General features: G+C 37.7%; 1 protein-coding gene across 1 annotated transcript in view; it reads right to left on the bottom strand.

Annotated features, from left to right (window-relative positions):
- LOC110153193 (gamma-aminobutyric acid receptor subunit gamma-3-like) overlaps window positions 1-15,000 on the bottom strand; it is a 217,846-nt gene that overhangs the window by 45,903 nt on the left and 156,943 nt on the right. The window contains exon 7 of the mRNA XM_020917072.1: window positions 9,841-9,978. Within this exon, the coding sequence (XP_020772731.1) occupies window positions 9,841-9,978 (138 nt within the window). The remainder of the gene's footprint in view (window positions 1-9,840; window positions 9,979-15,000) is intronic.

The following is a 15,000-nucleotide window of genomic DNA, read 5'->3' as shown; positions in this document are numbered from 1 at the left end:
CTACTGCTACTGCTTCTATTACTACTACTACTACTACTACTACTGCTACTGCTACTGCTACTACTGCTGCTGCTACTACTGCTACTATTACTACTTCTACTGCTGCTACTATTACTACTTCTACTTCTATTACTACTGCTATTACTACTGCTACTACTGCTACGACTGCTACTATTACTACTTCTACTGCTACTACTGCGGCTGCTACTGCTGCAAGAGCTACTACTGCTTACTACTACTGCTACTGCTACTACTACTGTTACTGCGACTGCTGCTTCTGCTGCTGCTGCTGCTGCTACTACTACTACTACTACTACTACTACTACTTCAGTACTGTTACTGTTACTACTACTGCTGCTGCTAGTACTACTGCTAATACTAATACTGCTACTGCTACTACTACTGCTACTACTGCTACTATTACTACTATTACTACTACTGCTACTACTGCTGCTACTGCTGCTACTACTACTTCACTACTACTACTGCTACTGCTGCTACTGCTACTACTACTAATACTGCTACTACTGCTACTACTACTAATACTGCTACTACTGCTACTATTACTACTACTTCACTACTACTTCTACTGCTATTTCACTACTACTGCTTCTGCTACTACTACTACTATTAATGCTACTGCTTCTGCTACTTTTACTATTACCACTACATTCCTGCTACTACTACTCCTACTCCTACTAATACTAATACTGCTGCTACTACTACCACTGCTACTACTACTACCACTACCACTACTACTACTACTACTACTACTACTACTACTACTACTACTACTATTACTACTACTACTACAACTACATATAAAGATAGTTAAGATAAATACTAATACTGCTGCTACTACTGCTACTACTACCACTACTACTACTACTACCACTACCACTACTACTACTACTACTACATATAAAGATAGTTAAGATAAAATTCCCTTTTCAAACCCTGATTGCAATTTAGGCATTAGAACACACACAGCAAGAAAATACTACATATATCTGTACACTTTACACATTTTAACTGTATCGTAAGTTGTGTTTAGTTTCATTCACACATGTTTAACACACAAACCTGCATATTTAGGATGAGAAAACACTCTGTTCCACCTTGTGATGTCATGTAGTAATACATTAAACTTGATACATTACTAGAATCATTTGGATAATTTCAGCTCTGGAATTACCAATCTCTACTGAGCAAAAGGTAAAATGCAGTTATACTAGTTTGGGTGTTTGTGTTGTCGTTTTTATAATGGAGAATATAAAATGTTTAACTACTTTTATTCCTACCTTTATTTTGATATTGGAGATGTAATAAGTAAAGACAGATGGCCGACCTTACACCTAAAAAGTTCGAATACAAAACACAGTATTTCTTGTATTTCTACCAAACAAATCTGAGACTGTATACAACTTTTTAATTTCTTTTTCTTTCTTTCCTTTGACCACAGTGTGTTTGTGTTGATACTGACATGAGGAGAAGGCGTCCATCACTTTTATGAGACTCAAAAAACTGTCCTCCCACTGGGACCAACCATATGCTCAAATCATCTGCTTCTGTTACAGATGATACTACTATTGTTATTAATACTACTACAGATACTACTGCTACTGATACTGCTACTGCCACTGATACTGCTTCTGATGATACTACTACTACTACTGATACTACTACTACTGATACTACTACTACTACTACTACTACTACTACTACTACTACTACTACTACTACTACTACTACTACTGATACTACTACTACTACTACTACTACTACTACTACTACTACTACTACTACTGATACTACTACTACTACTACTACTACTGATACTACTACTACTACTACTACTACTACTACTACTACTACTACTACTACTACTACTACTACTACTGATACTACTACTACTACTACTACTACTGATACTACTACTACTACTACTGATACTACTGATGCTACTACTACTACTACTACTACTACTACTACTACTTTTACTGCTACTGCCACTGATACTGCTTCTGATGATACTACTGCTACTTACTACTACTGCTACTACTACTGCTCCTACTACTACCACTACTACTACTACTACTACTACTACTACTACTACTGATACTGTTACTGATACTGCGCTGGTGTTACTGTGACTGTTACTACTACTACTGCTACTGCTGCTACTGTTACTACTACTACTACTGCTGCTACTGTTACTACTACTACTACTACTACTACTACTACTACTACTACTACTACTACTACTACTACTGCTGCTGCTACTAATCCTGCTGCTACTACTACTACGGCTGCTGCTACTACTACTACTACTGCTACTGCTACTGCTGCTACTCCTACTGCTACTACTACTACTCTACTACCACTGCTGATACTATTACTCCTACTGCTACTGCTACTACCACTACTACTACTACTACTACTACTACTACTACTGTTACTAATACTACTACTGCTACTGTTACTACTCCTACTACTACTTTCACTACTTCTGCTACTGCTACTGCTGGTACTGCTATTAATTCTTATGGTATTGCTACTACTACTATTACTACTCGTAAAAGTAAAATAGCAGACTCATTCCTGGGCTCAGTCTCCTGTCCTTCCATGTACATCATCAACATTAATCATCCTGTCTCACGATGATGACATCACTGACCCCACTGCAGCTGTCTCAAGATGATGACATTGCACCAATTACACTGGGGCTGTGTTAGTAACAACAACAACAAATACAACACAACAAATACTTCATTTTACGGAGATTAGGAAGGAAATAGCGTAACATGGACCCTTTAAATACTTTTGATTGATTATTAAAATAGTATTCAAATGATATAGGTCCAATAGATCTTTTATATACCATTCCTAAAGTATAGCATAAAAAGTATCTTATTACTTCTGTATATATATATAAAATCCCAGTTATAGTTGTGTGGTGCTAACATGTCTGATCTCTAGATATTTGATCATAGGAACATAACATCATTAAACGTCTAATGGTCTCCCTCACAGTATGTGGTGGCACCAGATTTCACTCATATGGAACATTTTACAGAAAAGAGAAGTGGCAATACAGAGCTGACAATCAAAGTCAGTGTGCAATGTAGTAGCGGTTGGCAATTCTAAGTTTGTTTTTATATTACACAAAATTGACTCTTGGGCTCTTTAAGTCATGTTAGAATGTTGTTACCTCCTCAAAAACAGACCTAGAGTTTTGTTTTGTTTCATCTACACATCTCTGAGTAAACCTCTATTACTTTCTGTCTAGATCTTTCATGAAGCGGTAGTTTTCAAGTTATCATTGTGTTTTACCTTTTGTTCAGTGGAGATTGACAATTCCAGGGCTGAAATCATCCTAATGATTCTAGTGAAGGTGTATGGATTTTAAAAACACAGTGGAGCACTTCCTGTATCACCACATGACATCACAAGGTGGAACAGAGTGTTTTCAGTTTGAGAGAAGAACTATCCTAAATATGCAGGGTTTGTGTGTTAAACATGTGTGAATGAAACAAAACACAACACCAGGTCTGTTTGTGATGAGGAAACAACATTATAACCTGTGTTCTTCTCGCAAAAAGAAAACACTCTGTTCCACCTTGTGATGACACGTGGTAATACAGGAAGTGCTCCACTGTGTTTTTAAACTCCACACACCTTCACGAGAATCATTTGGATGATGGGATTTCAGCCCTGGAATTACCACTCTTTACTGAACAGAATGCAAAAGGTACCTGTTAACTTGAAAACTACCAGAACTCCAGGTATGTTTTTGAGGATGTAACTACTGTATTTATTGGACTTGGAGGCTTTAATTTTCTCAAAATGGACAGTGCGCCTTATGTATTAATTCTGGTTGTGCTTACTGACCTTGAAACCATTTTATGTGGTACATGGTGCTCAAAAATATGTCAAAATCACAGTTTTTTCGCCGCATACACTTGCAAAATGCAAAATGCAAATGAGCCGTGTGGTTTTAAGTTTTGTTTCTGTAAAACGTAAACAAATGTGCTCAAAGCTGCATTAAACACATTATTACTCAGTGTATATTTGAGTCCTCCTTGTAGGAAATAAAAATCCAAACTTAAATTAAAATGGATTGTGGATGCCTGGGCTAAGGGGTCAGCCTCAAGTGTCGTCTGTTTGTTTCGCTTAATGCGCCTTTATAATCTGGTGCGCCTTATGTATGAAAATAGATGAGAAAATTAAGCATTATTGATATTGCGCCTTATAATCCAAAAAATAGAGTAACTACATTATAACGTAAATGTCATAGGAGTCAAATTTGCGCAATGTAGGACCTTTAATTTCGATTAGTATCTTATTTTCAACGCTTTTGAGAACCCTACATCCCCTCATGCACCTCTTATTAGTCTCTTATTAGTCAGCACCCATCTCCTCCCCCTTTACAAAACTCTATTTTTAACATTTAAAGGTGAACTATCAAAACCGCAGGGAGCGCTGCCACACAAAATACATTAATTTCTACTGCTTCACTGCAAAAAACTGGACTACCGTGGGAATTTTCAGGAATTTGCACTGGGATCCTGAGACTAAAAAGCTTGTGAAACGTTTTGGGATTTGGCTTTGAAACAGACCGCGCGCATACAGTAGATAACAGTTTTCAGCGGGGATCCCCCCTAGTGGTGCCGCGGTCCACTCCAGCTTATTATAATGGCCCCTTATGTCGTGGAGGAGTGGAGCTTTGTCAGGAAAATTAACGATGGACTTAAAATAACTCTTAACGAAGAAGGGGAGGAAGGGATCGTATAGCATGGAGGAGTGAGTCCAGGTAGGCAGGTTTATGCGTTGTCATGGCGATGTAGAAATGTTTATAATGTCAAAGATATGGGGAGATTTGATACAGAGTTATGAAAGGTTATGTGAATTGAAAAGGTTTGTTTGAGAGACCTAAACCAGGACTAAACTAGAACTAAATCATAGGACTATACCAGGACTAAACCAGGACCAACCAAAGACAGAACCAATCCTCAGACAGCATTGATCTAGGACTGAACTAGAACTACATCAGTACTCAATTCCAGCTCAAATTACACCAGAGCTAAAACAAGACCAACCCAAGACTGAACTAGGGCTGAGTCAAGACTGATCAAAGAAATAAACTAGAACTAAACCAGGACAAAACTGAAACAAAATAAAACTAAATTACAGCTCAAATTGCACCAGAGCTAAACCAGGACTAAACCAAAACTAAGCTAGAACTAAACCCGAACTAAACCAAGAATAAACTACAACTAAATTAGGACTGAACAAAGAGTTAACTAGAACTAAACCAGGCCTAAATTAAGACTAAACAAGAACTAAACTATGTCTAAATAAGGGCTCAAACTGGAGCTAAACCAGAGCTAAACCAGGACCAACCAAAGACTGAACTCGGGCTAAACTGGGGCTGAGTCGAGACTGATCAAGGAATAAACTAGAACTAAACCAGCACTAAGCCAAGACTAATTTAGAACTAAACCAAGACTAAACTAGAACTAAACCAGGACTAAGCCAAGATTAAACTAGAACTAAACCAGGACTAAAGTAGGACTAAGTAATGGTTTAAACAGGGTTAAACCAGAGCTAAACCAAAACTAGAGTTGTAACCAGGTCTGAACCAGGTCTGATGAAGGACTAAACCGGGACTAAACTAGAACTAAACCTGGACTAAACTAGGATGAGACTAGATGGTTCAATTAGGACTATCCCAATATTAATCCAGGTCTGAAGTAGAGCTAAACCAGGACTGAAATCAGGACTGAAGCAGCATTAGGCGTAGACCAGGACTGGACCATAAACCAGTGAGTTGTAAGCAGTGTTTCTTTTTTAGTTTAAGTCAATATGGATCTAATTGGACTGAAATAAATAATTAAATTGCAATTAAACGGGCACTGTGTAGCTGTGCTTCATGGTGGACAAATCACCTCTCTGTTCTTTTATTACTTTACCTAAAATGCTCCCCTGTACGGTATTACATTTATCTATCTCCTAGAAAACTTGAGGAGGTGCAGGAGACTTCACAAGGCCAAATTACAGGTCAGGTCTGCGGAGAGGCAACCCTGCTCAGAAAGGATGGCTTTCAGTGTATTGGTTTTTGTGTGGAACATTCCAGACGAGGCAACATGGACCTATAAGAAGTGGATAAGACACTCCCCCTCCTCTGTCCTGGTGCGAGATCGACTAGTGGCCGCTCCAGGTACTGCAAGAAGTCTCCAATAGAGCACAGTGCATCCACAGCTTTCACAGAGGTTAGATTTTGTAGGATTCTTCTGTGTTTTTACAAAATGAACTTTGCAGAATTTTTAAATCGTTAAAGCGCCTAATAGTTGGCTTTGTAAGATTTAGCCTAGCCCCGCTCTGAGCCTGCAGCCAGCATCCTGATTGGTTAGAACTGCAATTTTCTGATGTCACATGGTATTCAGGAAGTAATGTGGAAAAAGTAAACTTTTTTGGCATTTCACGCCATAGAGCACACATCATTGAAAAAAAACAAGACGTTCATCTTCCAGATCTTATTGTACTTCCATGCAAGCCAACTATAATATCTCCATGGAAACAAACAGATATTTACATATATATTGGGCTGGGTATTATTAAGAAGTTGCCGATACGATACGTACACTACCAGTCAAAAGTTTTAGAACACACTTTTTCCCGTTTCAGTTTGTGTCATTGCACTCTGAAATGAAAGCATAGAACAAATAAGCAATTTGAGTTGACAAAGAAATCATGCAATCAATTTATAGACCAAAACAAATGCTAAACTTTTCATACCTGAAAGACATAACAGCTGAACACACTCGTGACATTCTTTCTACAATAGGAATCAAATATGCTTCAGAAAGTTCTTCCCAAGTCTGTTGCAGAAGTTCCCATAAATGTGTGGCACTTGTAGTTTGCTTGGCTTTCACTCTTCTGTCCAGTTCATCCCAAAACCAACTTGATGGGGTTTAAGTCTGGAGACTGTGCTGGCCTCTCCATGTTCTGAAGCTCACCATCTTGTTCTTTTTTCCTGATGTAGTTTTGGCAGAGCTTGGACTTGAGTCATTATGTTTTTTGGGTTTTTTTTTTACCTCTGGTTGTTCAGTTCTCACCTTTGTACAATTTCAAGCTCTTCAATGGACTTGCATGACTTGAATTGCAATAAATAACTGGAAAAATTTGGTTGTTCTAAAACTTTTGACCGGTAGCGTAGGCCGCGATACGATACATATCTTGATACAGTGCACTTCGATATGATTCAATCCGATATATTTCATACTGATTCGATATGGTTCAATAAAAAATAAAGGCTAAATCATGGCTGTGACACTAAAAGTCTTTCTTAAACCACTTCTTGTGCAAAATTAAAATGAAACACAAACATTTTAATCATCAAAACAGTGAATATGTCAAATGTGTTGCATAAACAAGTTTCCTTCATCTAAAAAAAGACCAAAACTGTAGCGCTGTAGCAAAATAATTTAGTGAAATATACCAAAAAAATACTCTTGGTGATATATCGATACAGCAGCCCACGATATCGATACTGTATCATCACATTAAACAGTACAATATAGTGATATTTTGATATTTTTCTCACCCCTAGTTATCTTTAAAACAGATATAAATCAAATAAATGCCGTGATTTTTATGGATATTAAACATATTTGGCTTCATGCTTAAAAAGTGTTATAGATTATACTGATAAGCCCACACTAAAGACACAGTAAGAAACCATCACTTTGCGTACACACTCTGGCCTTAAACACATTATATTGCGACGCTCAATCACAAATATTAGCAACCAACATCTTATTACATCTGGAGAAACAGGACTCTCTGGTTAATTACATCATTATCTATTGCCACTCCCTGCCAGCTCGCGCGCTAATCACGTCTTCTGGGGAATATTTATGAGGGCTAGGTGCGGCGCTAACAAATCAGATTGCATTATGGGAAACGACAAAGAAGGGAGCGATAGAGGCGCGGCTATAAACAAGGTTGCGAGGGGTTAAGAGTCTATGCACTGTCTCTATCATGTAATTAATCTGCTGGAATCGCATCGCGCACCCTCACCTGTTGAGCCCGCCATGTTTTCCGGAGAATTTGAGACAACAAGGTGGAATTGAATCGGGAAAAGAGCGGATGAGAGGGCTAATAAGTGCGCTGACAGAGGAGGCGTGGAGAAGAGGAAAAAGGATTTAATAATTAAGCGTCTTCTGAATGTTTAATCTCTCTCTGATTAATGTCAATGGAAAAACCTATTTGCCCCGCGTACACCTGAGGGGAATTCTTATGAGCTGTTATCGCCGCGGTGGAGACGGGGCCGCGGCCGCTGTACAGTCAGATACAGCAATAAAGAAGCTGAAATGAAATCATTGGCTGGTAATTGGTATTCAAAAGTTTCTCAAGTTGAATAGTAAGGAATAGACTCGATACCGACTCTGATACCACGATGATAACAAAAAAACACTAATTAGAATGTGATTTTCAACTTTAAATCATAGTACCGTATTTTTCGGAGTATAAGTCCCACCAGGCAGAAAATGTGTATTGAAGAAGAATAAACATATATAGGTCGCACTTTTTTGGGGAAATCTATTTTATAAAATCAGAGACCAGGAACCAACATTTTATCTTGAAAGGCAAGTAATAGTAAAAACAACCGAACCGAGAACAACAGACTGTTAACGTCACATATGAACAGTTCTTCAGATAAATATAATATAAACAACAGAACAGAACAAGTTTACCAAACTCTCCATCTCACTCCAAATCACTAAATCCATTCAATTCTTCATCCTCGGTGTCACTTCTGAGTAATTCCATGACCTCCGAAGGTAAACAGAGCGCCGCTTCCTCTTCTGTGTAGCTGTCGTCAGATTCAGCATCAGTTCCAGTTAGAATTATTCCGGTCTTTCTGAATCCTGACAGGATGGTTTCGGTTGTCTTTATGAGTTTGATTAAATTTAACATTTTCAGTGGTACAGCAAGTAATGGTGCGATCAACTGACATGATACCAGACAGGACAGCGGCTCTTTCTGCAGGAGACATGTGCAGTAGAGTGGTACAGGAGTAAGAGGAGCAGCAGATACTGACATACAAGCCTAGAGCGCCCTCTTGCTGCTGAAAATTTTAATATATAAGTCGCACCAGAGTAAAAGTTGCAGGACCACCCAAACCATGAAAAAAAGTGTGACTTATAGTCCGAAAAATACAGTACTCTCTTTTGTATTACCATGGGGTTTTATCTGTGCAAACCTTCAGTCATTCATGGCAGTATACAGTAGACTGCATATATAAATGGACATAGCTAACCAAATAGAAAATAAGCATGGGGGGCTTCCAGCTCCGTTAACTCCGGCTCCAATTCACTTTGTATTGAAAAAACTGCTGCTGTCAGGTTCATTTTTTTGGTCTTAAATGTTCATATTAACCTGCTCTACATGATCCTGGTGTTTTCAATTATTTTATTTGTCTGTAGATCAGTTTCTGAATATGGAACGCTGCCTCAAATTTGCCCCACAACAGCCAGCCTCAGTGAGCTTCATTTGACTGGAGCTGAACACTGTGGGTGACGTCACACTCCCGTATTATACTTCTTCATACAGTCAATGATCGTATACTAGTCTATGTGGTCTTATGCTTGTTCTGATACAGCTCAAGATCTAAAACTGTTCAGAAAACCTTAATTTCTGTCCTGTGAATGACACTTCTTCAGTATCGATACCTGCTCAAATGAGTATCTCGTTTCGATAATTTTTGTTTGTGCTAGTTTGAATATCAAGTAGTACAATTCTCTCTTCACAATGACCCTTGCCCCCTGACCTCACCTGATGTAGTGGAGAGCACGTCCGTGGTGTTTCTCAGGCCCATGAAGTCAAACTGGTACAGCCTCCAGTACTTCTGATCCGACGTCTCCACTGAGTTCCTCTTCCACTTGTAAATAATCTCGTCTCGTGGGTAGCCGTCTAAAAGCAAGGGAATAAACATTGAAGGTTATTTTTAGTCTTTCGTTTCGTGGTCTTTTAGTTCATCTTTCGCCTGATGTTCTTCACTGTTTTAATGTGTTTTATGATAATTATGGGATGTATTTTTATTACTGATCACCATTTTTTAGTTATGCTTTGTAATATTATAGTTATGGCTTCCATTACTACTACTACTACTACTACTACTACTACTACTACTACTACTACTACTACTACTAGTACTACTACTACTAGTACTACTACTACTACTACTACTACTACTGTTACTACCACTTTTGCTACTACAAATGCTGTTGCTTCTAATGCTAGTACTCCTACTACTAGTAATAGTTGTTCTACTACTACTACAACTACACTACTAACAACTATTACTATTACTGTTGTTACTACTGCAACTGCTACTACTACTATTACTCATCATCTTACTGTTACTACTGCTGCTACAACCACTACTACTGCTATTCCTACTACTTCCTTGTACTCAAACTCCTACAACTACTACCCTTACTACTACTACTACTACTACTACTACTACTACTACTACTACTACTACTACTACTACTACTACTACTACTACTGCCATTGCTCTGTCTTTTACTGTTACTACTCTTACTTCTACTACCACTTTTGCTGCTACCAGTGTTTCTAATCCTACTCCTCATACTACTACTACAACTGTTACTACTACTACTATAACTACAACAACTATTACATTACTGTTTTTACTACTACTACTACTATTACTCCTCATCTTACTGTTAATACTGCTAACACAAGCACTACTACTACTACTACTACCATTGCTAATACTTGTACTCAAAATATTACAACTTCTACTCATACTACTCCTACTATACTTCTCTTACTACTACAACTACTATTACTTACTACTGTTACTGCTGCTACCACAACTACCACTATTACTACTGGTATTCCTACAACTTACTTGTACTCAAACTCCCACAACTACTACCCTCACTATTACTGCTACTACTACTTCTACTGCCAATCATGAAGCAACAAAGGCTTAAAATATGCCGTGTTGTCAAAACATGTTGAAGATGACAGTGGAACATGCAAGATGAATGCATGCTGCCTTCACTGTGTGCAGGATTTTAAATGATTGATGCTAAATTTATACTAATGTATTCAGGAACTTTTCTCAGTTCAGAAGACGCCTGCATCTACACTGCGCATTTACTGTAGACATATGTATGAGTGTGTACTGACAAGATCAACAGTGTGAGATACTATATGGTGTGTTTAATGAAGCTTTAAAGGATCAGTACACAGTTTTTTTTTCTCTATTTCACTATTTTGCACGTAAATAAATTCCTAATATGGATATGGCTGCCTATTTCCTCCTATAAACAAGTGCCAGCATCGGTGAGCTTCATTTGACTGGCGACAAATGCTATGGGAGACGTCACACTCCCTTAGTCCACTTCTTTATACAGCCTGTGTACGACCAGTTTAGGACCAGTCTAGTTTTATTACATCATAGAGACCAGAATGCATTGGGAAAACTGGAAAAACAACAGAGTGCACCAACAGGTCTCCAACTAGACACAACTCGACGGGATGACGGGGAAACACTCTTTATTAAACAATTTCGGTGTAAAAGGGCAAGGGTTTTTACACTTCACTTCGCTTGAGCTGTTCAAAGATTAATAATTTCCACATCTTTGCCAAAAAGCTGATTAATCCGGTTCATACACATGAGATACAGCTTGATCCCATTTTAATTATTTTATTACAAAAATCAAGTTCAAATCTAAGCTTAGTAGACTTTTTTTTTTTTTTTACAACCATTAAGATTATAAGATATAAGAGCGGCACAGGCACCTGTACAAACTCATTTGAAATCAGCATTTGACCGAGACACAGTGACCCAACTCAGACAAACATGTCCAAAGACTGGTTCAACTACGGTCCTGAAAACGACGACCTCCTCTACAGCCAGGAATTCAACCTGATGAGAGGAGCTGCTGGTAGCACCCACCATCCTACACCAAACCTAATGTTGTGCCCAACTCGAAGCCCAATTTAAACCCCAACTTATAGCCCAACTTGGAGCTCAACTTGAAGCCCAACGTAAAGCCCAATTTGAAGCTTGATTTGAAACCCAACTTGTAACCCAACTTGAAACCCAACTTGAAACCCAACTTGAAACCCAACTTGAAACCCAACTAAGGAGGCACTACACTCCAAGTTCGCGGGTCCAACTTGGCCCTCCAGGGAGTCTAATTTGGCCCACAAAGTGCTCTGAGATTATAAGAGGAATTTATTTTGATTCAAGTTCCATTTCAATTTCAGAAAGCTTCAAAACAATAAAAAATAGCAAAACAACTTGGATCTCAACTTGAAGCCCAACATGAAGCCCAAATTGAAGCTTGATTTGAAACCCAACTTGAAACCCAACTTGAAACCCAAATTAGGAGGCACTATATTCCAAGTTCGCGGGTCCAACTTGGCCCTCCAGGGAGTCTAATTTGGCCCACAAAGTGCTCTGAGATTATAAGAGGAATTTATTTTGATTCAAGTTCCATTTCAATTTCAGAAAGCTTCAAAACAATAAAAAAATAAAAGTGTTGTATTATGCGATAATGCAGTAAGTGCACGGTTAGCATGCTCGCTGTTGTTGTCTTTACCGAGCTCAGCCTCTTCACATTTATCTCTGGTGTCTAATGGAACATGACACCTCTAACCCCACTGGAGAAGAGTCCCATATGGTCTGAAGTGTATCATATATTTTCGATATAGTGCTCGAGTTGGTATTGATTTTTCCAACTCTTTTTAAAGGAGAGACCGGCTCACACCATTTACTACACCACAGATAATCCCTGCAGAGAGGTTCTGTCCTTCAGCCATAAAATCGAGGTTGTAGTCTTCAGAACAAGCATTAAAGCTGCATTGTGTAACTTTCCTGGCGGAGGGTCCATCAAATGCTTTTCTCCGTGGCGATGTGAGTGCTTTTTCTGGAATATTTCACAGTATAGCATTAGACTTTTCTGTCTCCATGAGGACCAAACCGAAATAGTCAAAAAGCTCATATTAATTTTGAAATATGTTACAATTTTCTCTTCAGAATAATACAATTTTGACAGTTCATTTAACTCTTCAACACTTCTAAACATATACAATTACCAAATTCTTAATAATACGTCATTTACTTTGGACTTTAATGAATAAAATGTAAAATTCAAAACCAAAAAAACAAAACAAAAACATTCTCATTTTAATTCTAAACTTCTCTCTAAAATTATTAAGGCTATTTGACATTGCAACTTATTTATCTTTTTTACAATTCTAAATATATACAACTACCAAATACTAACTAGTAGACAAAAGTTTAAAGGTGCACTGTGTAACTTTTCTGGTGGAGGGTTCATCAAATGCTTTTCTCCGTGGCGATGTTAGTGCTTTTTCTGGAATATTTCACAGTATGGCATTAGACTTTTCTATCTCCATGGAGACCAAACCGGAATAGTCAAAAAGCTCATATTAATTTTGAAAATTATAGAATTTCTCTTCAAAATGACCAAAGAATAATATGATTTTGACACTTCAGTTCATTTAACTCTTCAACACTTCTAAACATATAAAATTACCAAATTCTTAATGATTTGTCATTTACTTTGGACTTTAATGAATAAAATGTAAAATTCAAAACAAAAAAACTTTCTCATATTAATTCTAATCTTTTCTAATGTTATTTGACATTGCAACTTATTTATCTTTTTTACTCTTCTAAATATATAAAACTACCAAATACTAACTAGTAGACAAAAGTTTAAAGGTGCACTGTGTAACTTTTCTGGTGGAGGGTGCGTCAAATGCTTTTATCCAAGTTACAGGTCAGATCTGTGGAGAGGCGACCCCGCTCACAGTCAGAATGTTGTTTTTCTAGGTATTTTTGAGCTATATAACCACCCGTGATTGAATAAATGTAAAGTAGAGCTGTTTAATGTCACACTGTGGAACATTCCAGGCAGAGCAATGACATTTCCATATAAATAAGCAGGTGACAAAGTACTAATCAAAAAGTTCCATAGTGCAGCTTTACCTGTGTTTTAGTAAAATGAGCCGTCTAAGCTGACGTCGGCACTTTAAATCTGAGTGTAATTTAGTATGTCTCTAAATAACAGGTCATGTGCTGCCTTCTATTTGCTTTGCGCATTCTGATGGTAATTTTCTAATGTGGGGGCTGGATCTGAAACCTATTAAAAAGCTTTAATGCTAGACCCGCGATGCATTCACTGACCTGCGCATACTTGAAAAACACATTATCGCCTGCAAGGTTATTGGTAATATATTAACAAGGATGTGGGGGGAAAATAAAATATAAAATGGCTTGGTTTGACAGAAATAGGTCGTATGAAAATGAGTGGCAGTTTTGGTAAGAGCAAAATTTTAGATACAAAACTAATTATGTAAAGAGTTTAAAAGTCATATATTGCACGAAAATTGACTCTTGTGAGGTTAAAGCCAAGTTATAATGTTGTAACCTCATCAAAAATAGACTAGGAGTGTTTTTTTTGTTTTTTTTTTCCATTCACACATGTTTGAGTAATCCTGCTTTATTAGGCTGTCTACATCTCAAGGTCAAAATGCTCTGTTCCAACTTGTGATGTCATCTAGCGGTAGTTTTCAGGTCAACAGCTCCTCTTACCTTAAAATGATCCCCCATTTCCCCCCCTACGGTTTTGGGAGCTTGCTTTAGTTTGGTAAATATAACAATGTACTCAGTAATTTAAAAATATAATGGCATTAAATCTAAGACCTCCTTTCAAATTTAATAACAGAATTTTTTTTTTTAAATCTACTTGCATTTTGCATCTAGATGAGTGTTTCCCAACCTTTTTTTCTGGGGACCCATATTTTAAACGTCACAAATCTTCGTGACCCAAGTCAATAGACCAAATTTTTTTTACCATTATTGAACATTAATGAGGATATTTTATTGTTGACCGAGTGATCGTGTCTCTCTGAACAATTAGT

This window comes from Boleophthalmus pectinirostris, unplaced genomic scaffold (genome assembly GCF_026225935.1).
Source record: "Boleophthalmus pectinirostris isolate CB_2022bp ecotype Guang Dong unplaced genomic scaffold, ASM2622593v1 HiC_scaffold_11, whole genome shotgun sequence".
NCBI classification, from domain to species: domain Eukaryota; kingdom Metazoa; phylum Chordata; class Actinopteri; order Gobiiformes; family Gobiidae; genus Boleophthalmus; species Boleophthalmus pectinirostris.
This window is presented reverse-complemented; position numbering and strand designations above follow the sequence as displayed.